Source organism: Bos taurus, chromosome 15, assembly GCF_002263795.3.
Source record: "Bos taurus isolate L1 Dominette 01449 registration number 42190680 breed Hereford chromosome 15, ARS-UCD2.0, whole genome shotgun sequence".
NCBI lineage: Eukaryota > Metazoa > Chordata > Mammalia > Artiodactyla > Bovidae > Bos > Bos taurus.
In genome coordinates, this window is record NC_037342.1 from 77,450,757 (window position 1) to 77,478,038 (window position 27,282).

General features: G+C 43.6%; 1 protein-coding gene across 3 annotated transcripts in view; it reads right to left on the reverse strand.

Annotated features, from left to right (window-relative positions):
* Positions 1 to 845: 845 nt before the first annotated feature.
* AGBL2 (AGBL carboxypeptidase 2) overlaps positions 846 to 27,282 on the reverse strand; it is a 29,797-nt gene continuing 3,360 nt past the window's right edge. The window contains exons 5-18 of one of the 3 annotated variants that reach the window (XM_024975916.2): positions 25,033 to 25,086; positions 23,575 to 23,760; positions 22,135 to 22,242; positions 18,049 to 18,202; positions 15,157 to 15,939; positions 13,349 to 13,505; positions 11,099 to 11,225; positions 10,225 to 10,325; positions 9,047 to 9,177; positions 7,287 to 7,353; positions 6,124 to 6,246; positions 5,126 to 5,233; positions 3,793 to 3,882; positions 846 to 1,601 (exon numbers count right to left, since the gene is read on the reverse strand). In XM_024975916.2, coding sequence (XP_024831684.1) covers positions 1,428 to 1,601; positions 3,793 to 3,882; positions 5,126 to 5,233; positions 6,124 to 6,246; positions 7,287 to 7,353; positions 9,047 to 9,177; positions 10,225 to 10,325; positions 11,099 to 11,225; positions 13,349 to 13,505; positions 15,157 to 15,939; positions 18,049 to 18,202; positions 22,135 to 22,242; positions 23,575 to 23,760; positions 25,033 to 25,086 — 2,363 coding nt within the window. In that variant the 3' untranslated portion in view covers positions 846 to 1,427. The remainder of the gene's footprint in view (positions 1,602 to 3,792; positions 3,883 to 5,125; positions 5,234 to 6,123; positions 6,247 to 7,286; positions 7,354 to 9,046; positions 9,178 to 10,224; positions 10,326 to 11,098; positions 11,226 to 13,348; positions 13,506 to 15,156; positions 15,940 to 18,048; positions 18,203 to 22,134; positions 22,243 to 23,574; positions 23,761 to 25,032; positions 25,087 to 27,282) is intronic. The other 2 variants (XM_024975917.2, XM_010812872.4) reach the window with 2 other exon arrangements.

Consider the following 27,282-nt stretch of genomic DNA (forward strand, 5'->3'; position numbering starts at 1 on the left):
TGGGGTTTTTGCTGGGATGATTTCTAGATAGAACGTTGACTAGATGACTAAAGTTTCAGGGTGTAAGGTGTGGACTAGAAGAAGGCCACTTGCAGGCTCCTATGTAAAAAGCAAGGGCAGATACTCCCCCCTAAAAACACACACACAGTGTGTGTGAGGGGTTTCGGGGAGGTGGGCAGTATATAGGAACTCTCTGTACTAAAAAATTTCAATTTCTCTGTAAACCTAGAATGGTTCTCAAAATAAAGTTGCCTGGCCTTCCCTGGTGATCCAGTGGTTAAGAATCCACCCGCCAATGCAGGGGACGTGGGCTCGATCCCTGGTCCAGGAAGTCTCCACACGCCTCAGGACAACTACGCCCAAGTGTCACAACTACCGAGCCCGCGCACCCCAGAGCCCACGCTGGCCAGAAGCCCGTGTGCCCCCACGGGAGAGCAGTCCCGGCTCTCTGCAACTGGGGACAGCCACGCGGCAACAGAGGCCCGGTGCCGCTAACAGTACACAAACAGATACACAAGCCAAGAGTCGGCTGATTAAAGAGAGAGAGATACTGACGCTCGGATTCTAACAGAATATGTTGCCTGTGGTTCTAATCTCTAGTCATCCAGGTAGTGGTGGTGGCTGAAAGGGTTTCAAAGTCGTAACACAAAACATACTGGGAAACTTTCAACCCAACATAAAAGGAAACAGGTCAAAGCAGGAAGCCTGGCATGAACTGGAGTGACCCCAGCATGTTGACAGGACAGGCCGTAGTTGGCAGATGGTGCCTGGGGCCTGCCAAGGACAGAAAATCTAAAGTAGCTATTCACACGAGATTACGCAGTTAACCAATCAAAGGGAATAACTTGTGGGAGCGAAAGAATTTTAATCAATGGGTTAAAAAACTTACATAACCATGCTGAGCATAATATATGCAACACTGACTTCCAGGTAATAGCATGAGTTTTTTCCTCTATGTGGGAACACTTCACTCTGAACAAACCTGATATACCGCAGCCTGACTGATCATTCGTCGCTAGGAAGCTCTGGCACAAGACTCTTTATTTAATATAGCAAACTCCCAGAGTACGTTTAAAATAGTCTGCTCTTTTAAAGCTTCTTTGCACATAATTTTAAAGAGAATATATAAACTGAGGTATATCTGTGTTGTAGTTTCATGAGCACACACTTCAATCTCTGATAAGGGAAGCTTTTGGATACATCACAATAAAATTTCATTTCATGAAAAAATAATTTAAGTCGTGAGGTATGTGTCCTGAGATCCTACATGCACTGTAAGCTCCTGGGGTGAGGGTGGTGCATGATGAACACACAGCACAGAATGCAACGTGTGGATGGAGCTCCCGAGCACACAAGTCCCCTCGTTACAAAACGTGCCGAGCCCAGAACACAGCAAGGAAGTCCCGGTGTGGTGTGGCCCAGGCACTCTACGGGTAGGTGTATACGTGCAAGGATGGGTATGCCACGGCGGTCCTGTGGCTTCCCCTTGTGCCAGGATGTCTGTTCCTGGACCAGCTTGGCTTCACGGATGGAGCTGGCTCTTGGCTGGGGTTGGTGCTTCTCTTTGGATCGCAAGACACTGTAAATCCTGGCTTCTCTTTCTGTGCAAACAAGATAGAAGAGTTGAATCACTTTGTGCTGCAATTCCTAAAGCTAAAGTTAGGACTGGGGCTGCTGTTACAAGGAGTTAGAGACAGGGAGTCGCATTTCTCCTCAAATACCAAAGTAGCCGACATTGTTACAGGGCAGGGGTGAATCAAGCATTCGCCCTAGTCCCTGAGATGGCCAAAGAAAAGTCCACGGGTGATGGCTTAATTGCTCTGAGAAGCTCAGGGATTGCATTTTATAAGCTGTTTAGGAACATTACACAAAGAAAGAGAACTTGATTTACAAGGTTGGAGACTGCCCAGAGTTTTTAAACTCTTCTCTGACATACCATGGAAGTCAAACACCTACATCTCTGTTACAGAAACATTAAACTAGAAATTTAAAGAAAAATGGAGTAGAAGTAAAGGCTCGGATGGCATTCAGCTACTCTGCTGGGTTTAAATGAACCCCAATTTACATGTTAAGCCTCCCCAGCATGTTTCAGTGGGGGGATTCGGCTTTAGCCACCTACAGACATCTTGCAGTGGACGCCGTATGAGGAAAGGGGACAGTCATCACTTATCAGCGTGTCAGCACAGAATCCTCTTGGACTTGACTTGATCTCCACCTCTCTTTTCACTGTTCTGTTTCTGTGATATCATGGTGGTTGGACTATTTACCTTGTTACTCCTCCTAGAGGATCATGGCCTTAAGGGAGGGCTCATGTTATACAGCCCTCAGAGGGCCCCACATGGTCGGATCTTCATAAGATACTGATGGGTAAATAAGAGCATCATTCTCAGAATCCCCAAGCAGCAGACTTGAGAAGATGGCAGGGATCTGATCTTGAGGAAACCATCCAATCTCTACCTAGTGTGCGTGTGCATACTAAATTCCTTCAGTTGTGTCTGACTCTTTGTGACTCTATGGACTTTATCTAGCCCGCCAGGCTCCTCTGTCCATGGGATTCTCCAGGCGAGAATACTGGAGTGGGTTGCCATGGCCTCCTCCAGGGGATCTTCCTGACCCAGGGATCGAACTCTCATCTCTTATGTCTCTTGCGTTGGCAGACAGATTCTTTACCACCAGCGCCATCTAACCACAGTAATACAGTGGTCCTCAATTTTTGCTCCACCTGGACACATGTGAGCAGCACTTTCCCAGAGACATAGCCAGGGTTATTTGAGAACATGTGTTTTCCTGGTTCCTCTGCCTTTTCTAAATCCAACTTGAACATCTGGAAGTTCATGGTTCATGTACTATTGAAGCCTGGTTTGGAGAATTTTGAGCATTACTTTGCTAGTGTGTGAGATGAGTGCAATTGTGCAGTAGTTTGAACATTCTTTGGCATTGCCAGCTGGTTCACCAGCTCTGTTTTTTTCTCCTCCTTCTAAGGAAGAATGGGGCTTCCCTGATGGTTCAGTGGTAAAGAACCCACCTGGCAATATAGGAGACACAGGTTCGATCCCTGGGTCAGGAAGATTCCCTGGAGAAGGAAATAGCAACCCACTCCAGTATTCTTGCCTGGGACATCCCATGTTCCCACTGTAACCCTGGAGAAGCCTCAAGGGTTACAGTGTATGGGGTCACAAAAGAGTTGGGTACAACTTAGCAACTAAACAAGTAAAGAATGCGCAGGTACAAATGAGCAAGAGAGATGTTATTATAGGGACAAATATGAATTCATTCAAACTTATTCTTCTAAAAAAGCGGGTCATTCACAAACCTCTGTACTGAACGGTCACTGTAACTGGATGTGAGACACCCCTCACACCTGATGGTGGCACCCCAATTTGTTGTTAACATCTCCTGGGTTGAGAATCGCTGCATTCACTACCACTTTTTACCTGAAGTGTTGCTGTGGAGTTACAAAACAGTTAGTTGCCTAACAAGTGTTCACTGAAACAAAATAAAATTCGCCATGCAAAGTGTTCAGCCCTGGGTGAGCTTCCCCAGTCCTGAGGTGCCTTGTGGGCTGTGCTCTTGGCTGGTCAGGTGTGTGCAGCCTGAGGAGGCAAACCACCTGAGATGTTCGCCTCAACAGAACAAATCCACGGAGACAACACTGTGTGGACTGTGGATCACCACCCCTCCAATCATATAATACATTTGAAAAACAAAATCAATGTGGGCGCATATATATATATACACACACACATACACACACATATATATACACACATATGCATATATTAGGTGAAATACCTGTATTCTGTCTATATTCTTAGTCAAAATCAAGGTGGTCATATCTGTTGGGTCCAGGGAGGTGCTTTTACCTCTTCCGTTTAACTGGGACTAAAATAAAGGAACATATTCTCACTAAATTTTCCACTTGGACAAGTGTGTGATTGTATAAAACACACAGAGGACTTTTTATTCATGCATGTTGATTCATTATGGTTCTCTCACTTTGAAAAGAGAGGCAGAATGCAAGTACAGTAATTCAAAGAAAAGAAGGAAACTACTACTTACTGAATGCCTACTATGTGCTGGGCACTTCACACACGGTTTCACGTAGAATATTCTCAACAACCCCATGGTGTAGACACTACAACCCCAGCATTTTTGATGCAGGAACGGAGCCCCGGGGGTTAAGGAACTCACAGAGGATGACACAGTGGGGCTGGGGTCTGAGCTGGAGGCAGCCCCCACAGCGCGTGCTCCTGCCGCTATGGCACCGGACGCGAGTGGCCCTCGATACTGAACGAAGACGGCTGCGCTCTGCTCGGGCTCCGCGCTGTAACGCCGAGGGGCCTCGTTCTATCCTCCTCGCCCACGGCGCAGCGCTCCGCACAAGGAAGGCCTCATGCACGCTGCTTGGCTGCTACTGTACCCAAACCTACTTTATACATAGAAGAATCGTGGATTTTATAGCCACGCTCCAAAGCGCTAAATAGTCGGTTGGATCTGTCCCTTCTGTTTCCTATCGCATCCTACTCTGGACGGTAACTTCCTGCTTACTTGTTAAAACCCCCAGCAGATGCCAGGGTCCCTGAGGCAGGATGGTGTTTGGTTCGATGCGTTCAGTAGGTGGCCTGCACGAAGTGTACAGTATAGTTTGTTGAATGGATGGACGGAGCGTCCAGCAGCCTGCTCTTATGATTTGCGTATAAAAATCACAATTCACCAATGCGTGATATCAGACTTCAATGGTGTCCAATCCAAAGCAGTGTCAGTGTCCCACCAATGCTAATGTCCCCCTGCTCCCAGCTGCACTGTCAGGGTGACAAGGGGCGATGGCATTCTTCGCCCTGAGGGGGAGATGCACTAATTGGAAAAATCAGAGCAACTGCGTGACAAAGACTAAAAACGGAACAGAATAGACAGCCCCAAACTTAAGAGCTTTCAGGAAAAAAAGTAAATATTGGAGGTGATGGATGTGTTAATGAACTAAATGCTGACAATCCTTTCTCAATGTATATATGTGTGTGTGTGCGTGTGTGTATAAAATCACATTGTACACTTTAAATATATTTCCAAAAAAAATTTTAATAACTTTTCTATGCGTGAGTTTAAAAAAAAAAGGCAAAAATAATACCTTATTCAATCTTGATTTTTCATATTTCATCATTGAAGAACTGGCATTCTCTGAAGTTCTGAAAAAGGCAGGAGGCTTTTGCAGAGTAGAAGGAAATCCTGCCCTTTCCTAGAAGGATTGCAAAGAGAACAGTTTTCAGTTGCTCTGTTATAATTAATCTACTCACAACAGACCCAATTCACCCAAGAGCGAATCTCCCGCCTCTGAAGGCCTTTTCATCTTTGGAGAGCAGGGGGTGTGGCGTGGGTGTGGCCGTGAGGAAGGAGGTGCCCGCGTGACCTTGGCGGGCACCAGGCCTGATCTCTCGCCACCCAGCCACTCTGGACTGGCTCTTGCCACCACTTTTCCACCACTACCTCCTTCCTCTGCAAATCCAGACTTGTGGACTCCTGGACTTGCTGTGCTAGAGTCTAGTGTAAGGGCCAAGCTGAAGTACGCTCAGGGATGTCCAGAGGACACGCGTCAGTTGTGTTCAACTCTCTGCGACCCCATGGACTGCAGCATGCCAGGCCTCCCTGTCCATCCCCAACTCCTCAGAGTTTACTCAAACTCATGTCCATTGAGTTGGTGATGCTATCCAACCATCTCATCCTCTGTCATCCCCTTCTCCTCCCACCCTCAATCTTTCCCAGCATCAGGGTCTTTTTCAATGAGTCAGTTCTTTGCATCAGGTGGCCAAAGTTTTGGGGTTTCAGCTTCAGCATCAGTCTTTCCAATGAATATTCAGGACTGATTTCCTTTAGGATGGACTGGTTGGATCTCCTTGCAGTCCAAGGGACTCTCAAGAGTCTTCTCCAACACCACAGTTCAAAAGCTTTTGCTTTTGAGGACCCGGGTAAGAGCTCTGAAATCCACATAGAAAACGCCCCACCCCAACCCCGCCGCCCCCACCACCCCGTCCCATTTCCCATTCCCTTTCTGGTTTAGAGTAAACCTCAGCTCTTTCTTGCACCCACTGTGGAACACTCTAACCAGACAGCAGCCGTAGGCGTTCTTACTGGGGCATCTTCAGTCAACTTTGACTCCGGCATCAAAGTATGTCTCTGATACTGTTTGTTTCGCTGTTTTCTCGACTTAAGTGCCTTTTTTTTCTTCTTATACATCGTCTTCTTCTGATTCAACTATTTCAGAAAGTACAGAGAAATTAGCCATTGAGGGTTCCAGATAGACACCCACCCATAGGGAGCACTCTTTTCACACAATGCCTAAGACAACATTGCTAACCCAGTATGCGGGCCCTCACAGTGTGTTGAGTTGTTGTTGGTTTGGAGAACCAAAAAACAGTTCAGTTACCTCATTACTAGAGACCCCTCCCCACTTAACACGCCAAATCCCCCTATTAAAGATACACTGCCAAAGAGGCACCTTTACCAATAAACAAATATCTGTGATATAAAATGAGAAAGCACATTACTTAAGGCAATATTGGCAAGTACAGAAGATACTGATTACTAGCTGTGTGATCAACTGATACAGTTTGTTACCACAAGGTAGCTTTAATAGTTAAGCAAATGAAGCTTGGTACTAATTTTCCAGTTACCCATGGTGTGGTGAAGCTTATTCTGATGGTGCTGTTAAATCTAGCTGAAGAAATTGTAGGGTCTAGTCTGATATGGCTGGCTCATCTGACACAGCCTTACATTCACCCTAGGATGAAGATATTTCTTAATGTAACTAGGAAATCAAGTGCATAGTGAGCCACAACAAATATTTTGCTGTCTCTAAAGCTCTTATAATATGTATGTAAAAAAAAAGTCTGTGAATAGACAGGGCAAAAATATCACTTAATATACAGAAATATAGAAAACTACCTAAGACCATGTAAACAAAAACACTTTCCAACACTTTTTAAAATGTGTGGGTCACTTTTAACAACCTCTACCTCTTAACATGGTTTTCACTTTAAGTTAAACATTTCCCCCTCACTTTTTGTTAATTTTGGAATACATGTGGAGTCATCACATTTTTCCTCCCTAGGTTTTAAAGAAGAAAGTTGCAAAGGACAAAAAGGAGGACTCCAAGGCAGGGTAACCAGTTAGGATGCTATTACGATATTTTCTGCAGATCTTAGGACAGTTGAAAATTCCTCCAAACTATTCAGTAGTGTCAGGCTTTTTCTTAGGCTGCTACTTCCTGGGTGTCAGAGTCTCTATAATCTCACCTCATCTGCTATGTTCAGTAGGTGAACAGGGAGGCCATCTGAGAGGGAGCTGTCAGAACCGCTGGTGCTGTTTCCAGAAGGAAAGGAAAAGGGAAAGACCTGTCATTAATTTCCAGGATGTGTATCACTGACCAGAATAGTGGCATGGGGTGAGGACACCTGGTCTGCTATTTGCCCGCAATGTGTATTTCAATTACTAAGAAATCAAGACAAGCACATCCATTCATTCACTGCGAACACCTCGGCATGCCAGGCAGTGCACCAGGCACAGGAAACAGAGATGACCGGTGTGGCAAAATAAATACTGGCCAGATGGACAAAGCTGCCCTTGGCAGTGATTGTGAGAGGCTGTGGGATTCTTAAGGAATCCCACAGAGAACAGCCCGAGAGAACAGCAGGGGGCTGTGGTTTGTCTGAAAGCAAGGGCTCTTTCCAGTGTGCAATGCCTGTCTAGTCAGTACCAGCTCAGAGAGCAAGGATGTGACCAGTTACTCTTTAAGAATGCGTTGAAAATACAAAGAGATACTGTAATAACAAAAGATCTGTAGGTCACAGATTAGGAGCATTACTTTTAACACCCCAAATCCCCCTTGGAAAGCTTCAGATGAACGTCTAGGCTGATCTGAAGTCCCCCCGCAAACCGTCGTCTCCCCCTTTCTTCACAGGCTGGGATGAATAAGGACTCAGAGAATGCATCCTCTTCATCATGTCCTCAGTTTCTGAGCCGTGTTCTATTTTCTCCTCTCCTGGGGTGTGGTTGGCGAGAACTGAAAGCTGTGCCCTGTGACACGTCCTCCGTATATGAAAAGCGTCTTAGGCACAAAACCCAGATCTCTTGGGAAAGGACAGCATCTCCAGCCGCTCTTTTGCTCAGCCCTTTCATGCTGTTCGTGCTCCTCTCCCTCCCATCAGTGCACAATGAGGAGCCCTGCAGCAAAGCAGCGGGAAGGAAGCTCTCGCTTCTCATAATTTCCAGCTCCCTGTTCTCATAGGCTTTTCCAGTCTGAGCAGCAGCCTTTGAGGCCGCCAGATAATAGCCTCTAAAGTCCCTTTTGGAAATAACACAAAACATTAACAAAGGGAATAGAAGCGTGAGATGCGGTACGCCCCAGAAGATGTCTAAAACCATGTGTGTGCACACTGAGACGCAGCCACACTGGACCTGCACACGCAGCCTGCTGTTCTGTGTGATGCCGTGAACGGACCGAGCCCCATGGAGGCTGGTGCTGGGGCTGACAGACTGGAGTCAATAATTCTTCACTAAATCCATCAGGGTATCCCTGCTGAGCACGTCAGGATGCAGTCAGGATGCTTGTGAGTCAGTCCCCACTGGGCCCAATGTGCAGGAGTTGATATGCAGGGAGCGTTTTGTTTTTGAGACTGCAAGTGAAGAGGCAGGTCCTTGTGAGTCAGGCAGAGGCTTCAGAGTGCAAGAGGCGACATGGTGAGTGCGACGCCCTCCCTGGCCTGATGGTCTGGTTGTTAAGGTTCCTAAAGAGACTGTTGGGAGACTGAGTCAGCAGAACTACTCTGGGGCCACAAATCAGGGCTCTCTAACCCTTTCCAGAGCCGAGAGGAGAGGCTAACAAGGACCAGGCACTTAATACTTAGTTGTTGAAAGAACAACGTGTATCTAAGTCTGCCATGATTTTATTCAATACTTTGCATCCGAGGTTCAAAACCAACACAACAGAGCAAGCAAGACAATAATTTAAAAAAATAGAACCTCTCTGGTTTTACTTTGAAATGAAGTTTGATACCTGGATTCAACGTCAGACAAAGAGATGTCACTCCAGCTTCTTTCTAAATCCATATCTTGTCCAAGTTCCTTGAATTTCTTATGGATTTCCTGTTGTAAGAGCTCTTTAAGCTCTGCCAGACACTGCATGAACTATGGAATTGAAAAAAAAAGCTATTCTTGATTATTCATTTATTTATTCATATACTAAATATGCTGAAAGGCACTTTGTTTATTGCTGGGAACCTAGGGATGAGTAAACCATAACCTCTGCTACTACAGGCATGTGAACAATAAGTTACATGAGCTGTGGGAACAGGCAAAAGCGTTTTTAGGGAAGAATGTCAATGAATACTGCTTTAGCCATTCCCTTGGTTGTAGTTAATAAACTTCTTGAACAATGCAAAGGTGGGATTTGCTTCATATTTTTGAGTAGCAAAGAAGGAAAAGTTAGAATGGGGTGGTTCAGACTTCAGCCTCTGGCAAATCTGATTTAATAGGCCCTATGCTGAGGCCAAATTCTCCTTTAAGTATTTTTTATGGTACAGTGCATCCAGAGTGGTGCATGTCACGTGTTCCCAGGGTGCACATCCCAGAGAGGGCATGAGAGATGAGTTAGGGACCGTGAGTTCAGGCTCCCTTTTAAAAAGGTGAACAATAAAGGGAAATAGAAATAAGCTCCCAGAAAAACAAGGCCAAAGGAAGCCTCTGCTTGTGATTTAGGATGGGGGCAACTTGAGAACATCTGCAGTTAAGAGGAAGAAGAAAAAGAAAAAAAAAACAGAAACAGGCCCAGAAAAGAGAAGAGGCGATTGATACGGCAAGACCTCAGGGAGACCACGGGGGAGGCTGGCAGGTGCACCGAGGGCAGAGACGGTTCTGGAGGAGAGAAAGGACGCCTGGTTTTCTGAGACGGGAGGGAGGGGTGCGAGTGCCGGTGCGGCCACAGGGAGGCCCAGGAGCAAGGGAGAGGCAGCTGCAGGGAGGGGCGCTGCGGCCCCCACTCCCAGGGAAGGACGCGGGCTTACCGTCGGCCGGGAGTGTGCAGACTGAGGTTTCCTCACTGTCTTTGATTATAAAAACTTCAGAAAAATAGGAGGAGGAAAATAAAGATCACCTGTCACCCCACTGGGCTGACTTTGGACCCAAGTGACAATGATCCCAGTGACATCACCACCTGTCTTGAGAGCCCATTTTTACCTTGGTTCGGTCAGGATCACAGAAATCGAGAAGGGTGTCACAGACGTGATAACCCAGGGACTTCAGATCCTCAGTGGTAAAATGAGTGTCTCTTTTATTGCCTGGGGACAAAAAAAATCCATAGGACTTCTTACTAAGTCTTCATGAGCAAATGCAAATCTAATTTATGAATAATATCTCATTAAAAACACCACCTCTGATTCTAGAATATTATGCTTCTGGTCAGGGTCTCTCTCTTAGTCCATTTCAGGAGAATCTTTGACAATGATCAAGTTTTACAATCATGATGCCTAAATTACTGAGGTTTTACTTTGCGATAAACACTAGGCCAAATGCTTTATGTACACTATCTCATTAGGTAGTACCTGTAATACAAGTACTAATATTATTGCCAAGTAAAGGAAATTCAAAGGGCTTCCCATGTGGCTCAGTGGTAAAGAACCTGCCTGCCAATGCAGAGCCACAGGAGATGTGGCCTTGATCCCTGCGTCGGGGAGATCCCCTGGCGGAGGAAATGGCAACCCCCTCTAGTATTCTTGTCTGGAGAATCCCATGGACAAGGGAGCCTGGCGGGCTACAGACCATGCAATCGCAGAGAGTCAGGCACAGCTTGGGTGACTGAGCATGCACGCAAAGGAAGCCCAAACTCAGACCTGCTGTACTTCCAGGCCCTGAGCAACCCCTGTGCTGTACTGCCCCATCAGTATGATATTTCACACTCATATTTTGGGTTCTCGAATTCAGCATTAAAGCACAGACAAGAAAATCTTCTAGGTCAATTATCTCCCCAACATTCAAAGGGATTTCACCTTGCCAGTGCTTGGCTTGTCTTCCTCTTGCCATAATGGCCCGTCATCTACGAAAGACAGCTTACCCAGGGTGGACCCGCCAAACGTAGACTCCATGGTATAGCTGTTGAGGATGCCCATCCGCCACATCACCACGCGTCCTGTTCCTTCTTTGCACTTTTGGACTTTAAAGTTACAACTGTGGAAAGAGAACTAAAGAGAAATCCAAACCCTCTGTTAATCATAAACTGGCAAATGTAAGATGTCTGAAATTCACTAATATGGTTAAAAAAAATGGAAGTATCTATTAGTTTCTAACATATGCTCCATAAAATACCAAGGGGTTGTCATACATATTACAGAGGAAAAAATGAGTTCTGCAGTCTTGTTGGTCAGGGAGATGAAGATGAATCCGATTAAACAGGCCTTCTCTACAGGACCTTTCATTTAATGTGTTATTGTGGACTGTGACTCTCACTAGGGGAGAGAGTAGATTCTGATTTTCATTGCCTGTGGACTCTTCCTTTCCTTTCCCACCTTCCCCAGGGACATTCTGTAGGACTAGGGTTCCTTCAACACCTGTTTGGGATTGCTGGCTTACTTTCGTATTCAAGGCACCAGCCAGCCTGAGATTTATTTCCTACCCCTCCCCACCTTGAACCCTCGGATCTGGAACCCTTATCCTCCATCTGTGATTTGTGTATCCCTCAGCCCTATAACCTCTGCCCAGACTCTCCCACCTCCTAACACTAATGTGGTCCTGGCTTGGAGTTCAACAGCCTCCATCGTATTTCATGATCACCCCCAACTCTTTCCTCATTTTGAATTTGTAAACATATATTGGGTTGGCCAAAGAGTTTGTTCAAGTTTTAGATACTGGGTTCTGGATGTGATTTCATTTGAAGAAAGAAAGAGATTCCTGGAGAAAATAGGAAGATTAAAAAAAGAAAAGAAAGAAAAGAGGCAGGGAGGGAAACAGGGCAGAAGGAAGAAAAGCTTCCTTTTCCTTTTTTAACAAATAAGTTGCAGATATGAAATATTTGTCCTATTTATATTTTTTCCAGCCACACTGCACAGCTTGTGGGGTCTTAGTTCCCTGACCAGGGATTGAACCCAGGCTACAGCAGAGAAAGAGCCAAGTCCTACACACTGGACCCCCAGGGGATTCCTTTGTCCTACACTTTTGTTTGATTTTTTTCAGGCCTAATTATTTTCAAAGGGCCATTTTTATTCCTATTCTCTTTATTTTGGCTGGACCAGGAAGCATGCAGGATCCTAGTTCCTTGATCAGGGATCAAATCCTCACCCCTGCAGTAGAAGTGTGGACTTTCAACCACAGGATCACCAGGGAAGTCCCTGTCTTATATCTTTATGTGAGAAAAATCTGTGCTATCATTTAAATACTTTTCTAAACCCAATCTAACTTCTTTCCAATGCCAGTTACACTTTGTGACTCTATTTATGGTGTTGAAAACCAACTTTTAAATCAGTGCAGATACAACTGTCACAGAGCTATTACTCAACCAACCACTAAAGACTCTCAAGCTGTTTTTATGAGTCCTCTACTGTCCTACAGTCATTTGTGATTTTGTATTACACACATGTTTCTGTAGAGGCTCATATAACATGAGCGTTTGGTCTTTCAATTCCTTCTTCCATTGCCAGCCACAGGATGGAAGATGGTAGCGAATTCTACCTACTAAGAGTTTGAACTTATACCCAGGGCAAAGCAGCCAACAGCAATTTAAAAAAAAATCATCTTTATGGAGATATTATTCACATACCGTACAATTCACACATTTGAAGTACATGATTCAGTGGCTTAAATATCTTCACAGATTTGTGTAACCATTACCACAACCTAAGTTTAGAATATTTTCTTACCCCAAAAAGAAACCCAGGACGCATCATTAGCTGTCACGCACCATGCCACCCTCGGCAATCACTCAACTACCTTCTGTCTCTACAGCTTTGCCTTTTCTGAATGTTTCCTAGGACAGAATCATATAACATGTGGCCTTTTGTGTCTGGCTTCTTCACTTAGCATAATGTGTTCAAGGTTCATCTGAGTCCGGGTGTATCGCAGTTCAGTTCTTTTTACTGCCAATAACATTCCATTGTGTGGACATACTACAGTTTTATTTATCTTTTCATTGGTTGATGAACACAATGTTATTCTCAAAGCCACACTTTTCTAAAGTCTTGAAGTCCAGCATCCTGGGATTTACCCAAGATAATGAAGAGCAACAAAGCGGCAAATCAGACACTGCATACAGGAATGGGTGAGTTATCCTCCTCCCTCAGTCAGTGGACAGGAAATCACCTTTCGTGCTTACCTTATCTGGTGCGTTTTTGCTTAACATTAAAGGAAAGACCCGCTCATGAAGCCAGAACTCGCGATTGGTGTTATTGCAACCATACAGGAAGATGTTATTCTTCCGGCTGTGGCCATGGAAATCACAATACAAGAGAACCTCCCTTTCTTCAAGAAGTCTATGGGGGGTGCAAACACAGGACTTAGTGGGTATACTAAGGCATGAGAATAGTCAAGATCCCTCGGAGTCTCTTCCTTAAGCATGTCTGCTGATACTTTCCCTCCCAAGAAAATTTCAGCCCTTAATGACCTTCAAAGGACCCCCAACCTCATCCCTGATGGAAACATGTCTCCAGCACTCCTTGCCCTGCCAGTCACGGAAAGCAGAGATGGGCAGGCCTTGTGGAAGGAGAGGAGAAAATCCACTGAAAGAAAGCCCACCCTGGTGCCGACCTGTGGAAAGAGGGAGACAGGCAGAGAGGGGAAAGAACCAAAGGCAGCCTTGGTTTCTGACATTCCAGGGTTAGTTCCTCTAAGACTCAGCTCTCGTCTCTGGATGACCAGGACACCCATTCAATCTTCTAAACAGAGTTACCTTCTCTGTGATGATGGTAAAAATGCCACACCTTTACAACATGCAGGGGACTGTGCTAAGTAGATAACATGGATTATCTCAGTTAAGCCCCACAGTAACCACCCAAGGCAGGTATTATTATCCCCACTCTACAGATAAGAAAACTGAGGCTTCCGTGGTCACAGAAGCAGTCAGTAGTAAAACCAGGTCTCAGACCCAGGCCTGCCCAACTCCAATATACACTCTGAGCCATTCTGCCTATCAACCCAAAGCTGCTCTCAGCCATTCACACAGATAACGGTGAGAAGGTACGTGAGTCCACATGTTTTTATGTGCTGCAATTTCAGGACCAGTGAAATGGAAGCTCCTTAAAGGTGGGTGCTGTTATATCATTAGTCTTCAACTACTTTTACATTGGCTTAAAAATGCAAATTGATTTATTATTCTTTCTTTATAAGAGGATAACAAGGAATTCTGGAGAAGGCAAATGGCACCCCATTCCAGTACTCTTGCCTGGAAAATCCCATGGACGGAGGAGCCTGGTAGGCTGCAGTCCATGGGGTTGCTAAGAGTCAGACACGACTGAGCGACTTCACTTTCACTTTTCACTTTCATGCATTGGAGAAGGAAATGGCAACCCACTCCAGTGTTCTTGCCTGGAGAATCCCAGGGACGGTGGAGCCTGGTGGGCTGCCGTCTATGGGGTCACACAGAGTCGGACACGACTGAAGTGACTTAGCAGCAGCAGCAGCAACAAGGAATTCAGACTCTGCAACCAGAGAACTAGCTGTACGACCTTGGGCAAGTCTCTTAACTTCTCTGGGCCTTAATTTCCTCATCCTATGTAAAATGGGGACATCGACTGTGCCTATCTCACAGGGCGAATGTGAGACTCAATGGGGCATGTGGGAAGCACTGAGAATACTGCCTGTTGTACATAAGAACTGACGAATGGTTAGGTACTATTATTATTATTACACAAGTCTCATCACAAAGACCTATGAGCTCCCTGACTTTTGATCTTTTACATTCAATCATTTCACTTGTAAGTAAAACACTCTAGTGAAATACTCCATGTTTAGTTTCAACCCAGAGATAAGACATGATTTAAAAATGTGAAAACTAACAAACCCACATGGCTGCAAAGAGAACATTACAGACTGTCCCCAAAACCATTCCTGACTCCTATGCTGTTGGGAAAGAGCTCACACATTAGACAGAGCTGACAGTGTAAGACCAACGGACAGAAGCCTCACCTCTTGATCATATTCCTGGTGTGCCAGATGCAGGGGAAAGACTCCTTCAGAATGGTTTTATAATGCCGGTTCAAATCCCTTCCAGCCAGCGAACACCGATAATTCCCCACGATCACTCCGTCTGGATTTAGCATGGGGACCACTTTGAAGATAAAGATATCTCTGAGGAGCTGAGCATCTGGGGAGTTGCTTAGGATGAAGTCCAAAAAGCCTTTCATAATCCAGGAGCCATTACTTTCTCCGGGGTGCACGCGGGCAGTCAAGACCACAGCTTTCTTCGCAGCTGCCTCTTGAGGGGTCCGGGCTGGGTTGGTGATGGTGAGCAGGTAGACGGTGTTTCCTGCTAGGCTCCTACACAAAGTCCGGAGCTTGCAGAACTGAGATTTGACGGGGCTGTTTGCCACCGACAGGAGGAAGCGCTGCAAGTCAGTGTAGGTGTATGGGTAGAAGTGTGCGAAGAAGCAAGTGTCCCGGTCATGCGGGAACCGAGCGGTCCACGTGAGACAGTACAAGGGCTGCTGTCCGTCCTCCGCGGTGTTCCTGTAGTACTTGATTTCATTTCCTTCTCTCCTCCAGCCAATGCTGTGGGTGCTGGCATCCAACTGGGAGTACATGAGCGGCTTCATCCCTACAGTATAGAGGCTCTTGGGTTTTAGCAAGTTGACGATGGTGAAGCGATAGGTGACATCTTTTCTGGTGTTCTGAACTCGAAAATAAAACCACTGAGTGTGCTTATTTGTGTAGAGGTCAGTTCGCAAGGTGAGTTCATACTCAAAGGTGTTCCTGTAATACAGAACACAGAAGCATATCTCTGTAACTCCACTTGCCCCTCAAAAAACAAATACTGTTTTCTCCTGATAAAAACAGACCTTACAACAACAGAAAAGCCTGCTATATCAAACACTTATTTTCTATTTTCCCTAGTTTTCCAGTTCATGTATCAGGCCAGCAGGAACTTGGGAAAAGAAAACTTCTTCGGAGTGGGACAGGAAGGACCTCTAACCCGACACTGCCACGCGGCGTGGGGGGCGCGCCGTGAGCGCCTGGGTATCTTTCAGGAGTGTCCGACAGCAGTTTCTAACTACTTTAGCACCTCTCTCTGAAATGCACTGAACAGTAGTGAAGCCAGAGCCATTGCTGGATGTGAGCTACATTCTGGATATCATCTCTGTAGAAGAGACCTGTAAGCCCTCTGTGCTGTCTTTATATTTGATCCTCACTTATTTGAAGATGAGGGGACATTTCTGGAAAGCGTTCACCTTGTTGAACTTGCAGAAGACAGAATACAAATGCCAGAGATCATGGAAAGATGCTCATCCACAAGCAAAACTCATGAAGCGTGGACTAAAATAGGATGTCCCTTCTGCCTCCATCTCACTGGCATTCTAGAGCTGGGAAACAGGCACTCTCACACACTGCTGATGGGGACTGAAATCATGTTGGGAGGACAACTGGACAACAACTAGTATTACTGAAGTGATCAAACCCTGACCAACAATTTTATGTCTAGGATTTGTCTCATAACAACACCAATACTCAAAACTACCAAGGCATAAGGGTATTCATTCATTAAGCCAGATGTTGTGAACATCTTCATTTCCCATCAGTTGGGGAAAAAGGTGAATAAGATATAGAGTATCCATATGATAGGACAACATGAGCTATTAAAAACAAGGAGATGCATCTGTGGTACGGCCATAAGAAAACATCTAAAACTTATTAAGTGGAAAAAAGCAACATGCAAAACAGTATGTATTTAAAAAAACAAACAGTATGCATACTGTTTTTTAAAAACATGTAATCTGTATATATTACATCTATCCAGAGAGAAAAAAGTTAACACATATACACAAAAAGTAATACATATAAACAGTTTCTGCATCTGGGAGCTATGATTATAGGACTTCAGCTTTTTATGTTAGGTATTTATTAAGGAGCTTCCTTGGTGGTTCAGTGGTAAAGAATCCACCTGCTAACATGAGAGATGTGGGTTTGATCCCTGGGTTGGGAAGATACCTGAAGGAAATGGCAACCCACTTCAGTCTTCTTGACTGGAAAATCCCATGGACAGAGGAGCCTGGCGGGCTAGTAACTAAACAACGACAACAACATTTTTATTAAGATTGTAAAAAGTTAATGAACAGAAAGTGAAGTCGCTCAGTCGTGTCTGACTCTTTGCGACCCCATGGATTGTAGCCCACCAGGCTCCTCCCTTCGTGGGATTCTCCAGGCAAGAGTACTGGAGTGGGTTGCCATTTTCCTTCTCCAGGGGATATTCCCGACCCAGGGATCGAACCGGGGTCTCCCACATTCCAGTCCCTCTGAGCCGCCAGGGACTAATGAACAGAAACCCTAATTAAATAGAATTGGGAGACCCGAAGGTGGAGCTCTCAAGCCCTACAACGGTAGTGGAGCCCAGCAGGAAGAACTCCTTCCTTCCTGGTAAGGATGCAGCCAATGAAAAGCTACGAACCTTTTGTTTACTAAAGCCTCCCAACTTCCTTTTCCCCTCAGTTACGTGCTCTCCCTCCCTTGCATTACAGGACTTTCATGGCTCCCTGTGGCTGCAGACCCCGAACTGCAATTCTCTGTCGATCTTGAATAAGGGCATGTTAGCTGGAGAAATATCTAACAGTCTATTTCAGGTCCATAAAGCAAATTTCAAATGTGCACTAATTTCTTTTAGAAGTAGAAAAAACAGTTTGGATAATTTTTTTTTCTAGAGGAAAAGATGAGTCACAATTATTTCATTCTTTTCAATTGTCCTCACAATCATCTCTCATCACTTTTCTCTTTCACAAAAACACTCCTGACTCCTTAACATGATTCCTGAAGACACTTCTCAGTCATTTCAGTCATCATCCCTTTGGGAAATTCCTCTCTGTTACTCACACTCTGACAGCTTTCTGCAGGTTCCCACTCTCAAACCTTGATTCAAACAGCAGAGTATTATCTTCTGGTCCTTGTAAGGAGACAGAAAGTTCCTTGATAATTCCCCGTTTGCCTCCCACTCTGGAACTGGTAAAATAGCAATCTTCAGTGGGCACTGTGGATGAGATAGATATATTTAGTCCAAGTTCCAGTCAGAATCCATTTATCCAGTACATGTTTATTAAGCCCCTCTGTGTTAAGCACTATTCTAGTTTAACAACAAGGAGTATTTAAATAAGAAATATCTATATTCTTAGTAGTCAATGGCTTTGCAAGTGAAGTAAGTAGTATTTAATATTCATCGACTTCATACAATCTTGCATCACTTATATGGATAATTTCACTTTGCAATGATTTTTTACTATACTTGCGTTATGTTGTCAGACGTTAGCAATATCTGCCAATCAACAGATGATTGACATCAACAAAGATCTTGACCACGGGGTAGGATGGATACATGCATTAAACAAATAGAAACATGTACAGGGCCTGCTTTTATAAGTAGATAATCTTTCATTAGTAGATAGATTCACATTATGACTTTTGCTTCTATATGCAATCTTGTCACAGTGGAGATTTAGAGAGGAAGTAATTTGGATAATAAAGGAAAGCAAAAGAGAAAGTGAGTATAAAATGGGAGTAAAAGCACAGAGGAGGTAAAAGCAGAGAAAGCAGCAGAGTACGCATGATCCATTTAAGAGCTGGAGTCCCATGTTGTTCAATCCTTTCAAGGAACCATAATCAATGTACAGACCAGCAACCAGATGTCGTTAATAAAGGAATTTCAACATTTTCTTGAGTCTCTTAGGTAACATTAAAAATGATCCAATTCATAGCCCACAGTAACATATCTCAAAAACAAAACCTCTTTCTTATTTAACCCACAACATTCTTAGAGCACGTGGTTGCTCCAGGACTCCTAACTTGACAAACTCCCAGATTCTGCCTGGAGCCCCATCTTCTCAGTTTTCGTTTTCTTCATTCCTCCAGGAGGGTGGGCTTAACTCCACTTGATGAATCCAAAGGCAAGATCAAGACAGCTGCTACAAATGTGTATCAACAGGACAAGTCACAAAAGCTGCCGTATCGGGAGAATGAGCTCTCAGCCCCAGTGTTTCTCCCTCTGTAGAAATATGTCTGGATAGAACCGACGAGGCAGTGGGGATCCGTGGTCATCTGGTTTACTGGAAATGACTACAAGGTCACCGACAGGTAAAACAGGCTTATGATACCAAGAATTTCTTGAGGTCCTAGGAGCGATACATCCCCTAATATCACTCAAGTCAACTGACTTAACAATCTCAGATTTTATTAAAAAAATTTTTTTTTACGTGGACCGTTTTTAAAGTCCTTATTGAATTTGTTACAATATTTTTTTCTGTTTTCTGTTTTGGTGTTTTGGCTGTGAAACATGTGAGAGCTTAGCTCCCCAACCACAGATTGAAACTGCACATCCTACGTTGGAAGGAAAGTCTCAACCCTGGACTGCCTGGGAAGTCCCCTGATCTTAGACTTTCAAGTCTCCCAGACTCCTCCTCAGACGTTCCATAAGGTGGAGCTAGGTAGTTGCTTCATCTTTTCTACCTCACTGAACATGGTAAGTTTTGCCAAAACAGTGAGATCAGAGTCCAAAACCAAGGGACCTGGGAGTAGAGCGGTCATAACCACGTCTCAGATGGACCCTCTCTGCTCAAACCTGCTCATTTTATTTTTCCCATGGTAGGAATGTAAACCCATTGCAGCTTCCTCTTTCCTATCTCTTGCTGTTTCTTAACCTTCCCCCCGCGATTTTATTAACTTACATCCCATTTATACTAATTACACTTGGTATGTACTCCTCCTCTAATAAAATTGACTTCTCTTCTGACCATTTCTATCTATTGATTCACAGCTCTTTAACATGACATCTCCTTTCTGCCTTCAAGGTTACTATTACCATCTACTTCACATCCTCCCCGGCACTTGTTACTGTCCCTACTGTTGTTATGGCTGTTTTAGTGAGTTTGAAGTTGATTCTTCCTTTCCATAAATATCCTTTTATCGATAAATATCCAGTATCAATAAAGGATATTGAACAGAGGAAATTCTCGGTTTCCAGTTTTCAGAATGCTATCATGAAAGGCTGGATTTTGTCAAATGCTTCTGCTGCACTGACTGAGATGACTGTGTAGTTTTTTTCCTCTTTGTTCTATTAATGTGGTTTGTCACATCAGTTTTCTTATGTTGAACCACCCTTGGCTTCCTGTAACAAGTCTCCCCTGGTCACGGTGTACAATCCTTTCAATATGCTGCTGAATTTGGTTTGCTGGTATTTGGTTGAGGATTTTTGCGTTTATATTCATGAGGAATACTAATCTATAGTTTTCTTGTGATGCCTTTGTCTGGCTTTGAATACTGGCTTCAAAGGAAGAGGTAGGAAGTGTTTCCTCTTCTTCTGTATTCAGAGTTTTTGAAGAATTAGGGCTATTTCATCCTTAGATGTTTGGTACAATTCAAATAAATCCTGGTAAGCCATCTGCGCCAGGGATTTCTTCCCAGGAAGATTTTGAATTACTACTTCAATTTCTTTGTTATAATCTATTCAGACTTTTTATTTCTTCCTGAGTCAGTTTTGATAATACATGTTTTTTCCAGCAACTTTTCCTGTTCGTCTGTGTTGCTTAATTTGCTAGCATAAAGCTGTTATTAGCATTGCCCTGTAATTGCTTTGATTTCTGTAGAGTTGATGGCTGTGTCCCCTTTCACTCCTAATTCTGGTCATTTGTGTTCTCGCTCCTTTTTCCTTGGTTGGTTTGGCTACAGTTTTGTCAGTTTTGTTGATGTTTCCAAAGAACCAACCCTGGTTTGGTTTCCTACATTACTTTTCTATCTCATTGACTTCCATTTTTCTCTCCACTATTTCCTTCCTTTTGCCCACTTTAAAAAATCATTTATCTACTTCGGGCTGTGCGGGACCTTTGTTGCTACGCACGGCTCTCTCCAGTTGCGGTCACAGGGGCTGCTCTCCACTGCGGCGCGTGCGTCTCACTGCGTGGCTGCTCTCGTTGCGGTGCCTGGGCTCTAGACCACAGGCTCAGCAGTTGCGGCTCACAGGCGTAGTTATTCTGTGGCATGTGGGATCTTCCCGGACCGTCAAACCCACGTCCCCTGCGTTGGTAGGCAGACTCTTAACCACTGGATCACCAGGGAGTCCCCTTTTGCTCACTTTGGACGTAGTTTGCTCTTATTTTTCTAATTTATTACGGTGGAGGCTTAGGTAACTGATTTCAATCTTTCTTCCTTTTAAATAAAGGCATTTAAAGTCATAAACTGACCTTGCAGTGCTTTAGCTACATCTCATAAATTCTGATATGTGGTTTTGTTTTCAATCAGTTCAAAATAGTTTTGAACACTTATGTTTTCTTTAGCCTGTGGGTCACTTAAGAGAAATGTGCTATTCAATTTGCAAATATTCGTATATTTCCCAGATTTCATTTTGCTGTTGATTTCTAATTTAATTTTGCTGTGGTCAGAGAATGTATTTTGTATGACTTCAATCCTTTTCAGCATATTAAGACTTGCTTTATAACCTTATACATGGTATATCCTGGGGAATTTACCATGTGCCCTTGAAAAGAATATGTATTTTGTTCTTGGGCACAGTGTCCAGCACATTTTTATAAAATACATGAATTACACCAGCAGGATGCCTGCAAATCAATGCAGGAAACTACAGCATAAACGCCAGTCACACACACAGACTACAAAGCCCTCACTGTGGCAAAGCAGGTGGAAAAGACGAGCGATTCCCCAAAGAGCCAACGTCTGACTTTCAGGAAGAACAACAGGGAAGAAGAGATGAAAGGGACTCAGAACGATTAAGAAAAGGTTCTATATCATTTTTTAAAAAGTGAGGAAATATTTAAAACTGATCAGTTATGAATTTCAGGGCTACCACTCAGTTTACCACTAAACAATGGATTTTTGAAAATTATTTTTATTACAGAAAATCTGTTTACTGTACTTTGGTCATGACTGATGACTCACTGTTTGGTGTGATAACAGTACCTGAATCTAACTGATAGACAATTGTGCCTTTTTCTTCTCCTACAATTTCTGGTATCTTCTCATTTCCTGTAGGTTGATAGAAATATTCTGGTTGAGGTGGAACCCACTCTGAAAGAAGACATTGAAAAAGCACAAAATAAGAAATAATATAAAAGGCATTTTATTAGAACTGATATAAAATAATAATAATGATTATTCAAATGGCTAGTCTGATTGAATCAAATCAAATTCCAATCCTAAGTTTCCAGTGTGTTTGTAAATTAATTATACCTTGCTTCTTTCTATAAAGACTATGGAGAAATTTTTAACAAAAAGCATATACAACAGAAGTATAACACTTAAAAATAAGCCAGAAAGTTGGTGCAACAACTCTACAAAATGTGTCCCTGAGCTTCCAAGTCAGGACAATACGATCAGCTACATTTTTCTTATTACTATAAAGGAACAAGTATACCAATTTCGTCAGAGGAAACAAGGTTTTTTCATTAATACTAAGTTCTGAAAGATTTCTCATATGGGACTTGGGCAGCTTCCTACCATTTTAAGTACAGGAGCCACTGATGAAAGCCAAGGGCATAGAAAGACACAACTTAAATTCAACAATACATAAAAGAATCATACACCATGATTAAGTGGGATTTATTCCAGTGTTGCAAGGATGGTTCAACATTCACAAACCAGCCAACGTGATACATGACAGTAACAAAATGAAGGATAAAAATCATATGATTATTTCAACACACGAAGAAAAAGCATCTGAACAAAATCCAACATCCTTTACGACACAAATTTTCAGCAAAGGGGGTATGGATGGACCACCTGAAAATAATAAAAGCCGTGAACTGACAAGCCCACAGCTAACATCATACTCAACAGTGAAAAGCTGAAAGCTTCTCCTTTAAGATCAGGAGCACTACAAGTATGCCTACTCTGATCACTTTATTCAACATAGCACTGGAAATCCTAGCCAGAGCAATCATGCAAGAAAAAGAAATAAAAGCTCTTTAAACTGCAAAGGAAGAAGTACAACTACCACTGACATATATTATATATAGAAAACCCTAAAGACTCTATCAGAAAACTGTTAGAACCAATAACAAATTCAGAAAACTTGTTAGAACTAATAACAAATTTTGTATTTTTCAAAGTACAAAATCAATACACAAAATTCTGTTGCATTTCTATACACGAATAATGAAAGAAAAGACAACATTCTCATTTACAACTGCATCAAAAAGAGTAAAATACCTATGAATAAATTTAAACATTAGTGTGACTTTTGACTTTGGGGAGTGTGTATCAGTTTCTCAGAGCTTAAGCATTTTCGAGTGAGCTAACAGATAGTGAATCTATCCTGCCTTGTACTTTACTATGCACAGAACTTACAACTGTCATACAGACTATCAGAAGAGCGAGGCCATGACACATAAGTCACATTACCAATATGATGAATGCGCTCCTTGATGACCTCACATTCTACTGGCCATCTTGGAGCCTGTAGCAGCGCGCTGCCAGAGAAAAGAGCAAAGAGGTCTCGGGGTTCTCTGAGATGCGGGTTTACTTTGCCAATGTCATCATAAAGAAGCTGTCTGCTCTTAACAAACGGTGAACTCAGCATAAGAGAATCTGCCAAAGGGAAAGGTAAGGAGTGAGCAGTTTCCTTTTCCTTTGAAGCAACAACTTTACTGCTCAACTGTAACAATTAAGGAATTTTAAGCATTGTATTAAAATAGTATCACAGATATGCAATCCTATGACATCTTTCTCCTTCAAAGAGATTTAGTTTCAGGCTGACAATATCGAAATTATAAAACGTTAAGCTAAAATTCCCTTGTAGCTCAGTCGGTAAAGAATCTGCCTGCAGTGCAGGAGACCCGGGTTTGATCCCTGGGTTGGGAAGATCCCCTGGAGGAGGAAATGGCAACCCACTCCAGTATCTTTGCCTGGAAAATCTCATGGACAGAGGAGCCTGGTGAGCTGCAGTCCATGGGGTCCCAAAGAGTGGGGCAGGACTGAGCAACTAACACTTAAGCTAAAATTCTGCTCTAATCTATAAAGTACTTACATGTAAAGGTTTAGAGTAAGTCAGAAGAAACTGTTTTGTTTTTTAAATCAAAGTTAATGAGTTGAAGATATTTCAACAGTGGGTTGGAAATAAAAGTTACTTAATGTATGCTATTTTTGTCTGCTGCTAAGTCACTTCAGTTGTGTCCGACTCTGTGCGACCCCAGAGACGGCAGCCCGCCAGGCTCCGCTGTCCCTGGGATTCTCCAGGCAAGAACACCAGAGTGGGTTGCCATTTCCTTCTCCAATGCATGAAAGTGACAAGTGAAAGTGAAGTCGCTCAGTCGTGTCCAACCCTCAGCAACCCCATGGACTGCAACCTACCAAGGCTCCTCCATCCATGGGATTTTCCAGGCAAGAGTACTGGAGTGGGGTGCCATTGCCTTCTCTGATTTTTTTTTTTTCTAGAGAGAGGCAAAAAAAACCCCAAAACCACAACAACTTTCAATTTGACCACCAGCATTTTAGAAAAGGACATAAAACTTTATTAACCACAATGTAACAATCTACAAACTAAATTTCAAGTTCTTGCTATAACCATTCAAAGGACAGAGAGAGACTTACAAAACAGAGAGGATGGAGAGAGTAGAGGCAGAGGTGTGAGAAGGGGCAGGAGAGAGAGAAGAGCTCTTAGGAAATAAAGAAAAGGGAAAAGGGAGGAAAAGAAAGGTTTCAAGGAGAAAGGGCAGAGGAAGGAAATGGGAGGAAGAATGAAGAGAAAGGGCAGGGGAAGGAAAGGCTCCAGGGTGGCGCCTCCCAGCGCTGGTGGGCAGCAGGGAGAAGACATGTTCCCACAGGGGAGTGCCTTTTCTGGCCTGGAAGGACACGCAGTACCTCTGCTCATAGCTCCTGTCTGTCTGCGCACAGTGGAAGGTAGACAGCTAGGCCCTAGAAAGAGGAAGGAAGAGGCCTGGTTTGTCCTCCGGATCTTTCTTTCCTCTGTCCTTTTCCCCCTATCCCTTCCATCCCCCCACCTTGGGTCCCTGCACTTCTATGTCTAAACCTTTCCCGCACTGTTTAATGGAGGCAGTGGGGGAGGCAACAAACATTTGAAAAGATGGTAAACCTCTCAATCTCACTCAAAGAAATGTAAATCAGAATGACACGAAGATATCAGTCTTTTAGCTACTTAAGAGAGGAAAAACATTTACCTGTTTTACACTCACCCTGACAAGGGTGTAAGTAAACAACTACCCTCAGAACCTCAGGACAAAAAGGCAAATTTGGTGCAATCTTTCTGGAAAGCAAATTTGGCAGTGTCCAGTAAGACTTAAAACACGCTAACCCTTGATTCAGCAATCCCACTGCTAGGAATTATCTTATAGGTTTTCTTACAAAAGCTCGTCAGCATACATATGTGGAGAGGTTCCCTGCAGTAATGCTCCAATAGTAAAAACGTGCAAAGCACCAAAGCATCCATCAAAAGGGAAGTTAAAATAACTGTGACATATTAATGAGATGGAAAACTCATTAATAGGCATTAATAGGTAGGTGCTCTTAAAGAATGAGGTAGATATTTTTTTGTGCTCACAGGGAAAGCGTCTATTAAACAAAAAAAGCCAAAGTAAAGCTTGTGTAGAGGATCCTCTATGAGCAATCAGAAAGAAAAAATATATAGATACTTGAGGGTATAATTTTTTTACTGGAAAAAAAAAATGATTACAGTAGTGGCTATATTAAGGGTGGGGCTGGGAGAGCTCTTAATTTCCTTTTGTGTTTTTTCTACCATTTGGATTTTCTAACCTTATATGTATATTTTCTTTCTTTCTCTCTTCTCCACACCCCCTTCTCTTTCCTTTCTTCCCTTCTTTTTCCCTTTTTGAAACAAGTATATTGTAACTCATTCCTTTTCTACTTTTTTGTACTTTTCTGGTTTAAAAAACAACACAATAAATGGTTTGCTACAAACATGAAGAAAAATATCTTCCTCACTCCAATGATCAAAATGGGGGTGGGGGTTGGAAGGTGTCAGGTTACCAATTATACTCTAAAATTCCTTTGCATTGTTGTGTTACTTCTGTAGCTGACTTTGTATTTTATGGCTTTTTTTTTTACTATATGAAGACAGGCAACTGTTTCTTATTAATGTTATTTCAAGTATCAGAAACTGGGACAGGAGGGGACTGAAGGTGGGGGGTCAGCTGGCCCCTGCGCCACCCCACCCTGACAGTCTTCTTTGCTCAAGCTTGGCCCTTCCACTCCCAGCCAGGAGCTCCGGGACGCAGAATGGAAGAGCCTTCCGAGCACGGGGATGAGCAAAAGTGTAAGACACATATTTGAACATGAAAACGGAACTGCTACATCGAAGGTTAAGTACCGTTATATTTCCCTCCTATTGCCAAACTGCCGTCCTAAAATAGTCCGTCTAGGGGCTTCTCTGGTGGCTCAGTGGTAAAGGATCTGCCTGGCAATGCAGGAGACACAGATTCCGTCCCTGATCTGGGAAGACCCCACATGCTGCAGAACAAGCAAGCCTGTGTGCCGCAACTATTGAGCCAGGGCTCTAGAGCCCGTGAACCACAACGACGTAAGCCCTCGCGCCCTAGAGCCCACACTCCGAAACAAGAGAAACCCCCACAATGAGAAGCCCATGCACCGCAACTAGAGAGCAGCCCCTGCTTGCCGCAACTAGAGAAAAGCCCGTGCAGCAGTGAAGATGCAGCACAGTCCAAAAATTAATAATAATAAATAAAAAAATTTAAGTCTATCTATTCACATTCCTAACAGCAGTGTGGGAGGGTGTTCTACCATCTCCTGACGGCTACTAGGTATAATCATAAAAATATTTTTGCCCAAGTCTCATAATTTACAAAATGGTACTTTGACATACTGAACTGTATCTTTAGTTAGGGGTGAAATTGAGCATCTTTTCAAAAAACCTCCTGACTGTGTTTGCTTTTCTATGAACTCCTTGCTCATGTCCTTTGTCCATCTTTTCTATTTGGTCATCGTTTACATATTGATTTGTAAGAGTTATTTTGTTAAGAAAGTTAATCCCTGGACATGCCTGTGTGCTCAGTCATGTCCAACTCTGCAACCCTAGGGCTGTAGCCCACCAGACTCCTGTGTCCCCGGGATTTCCCA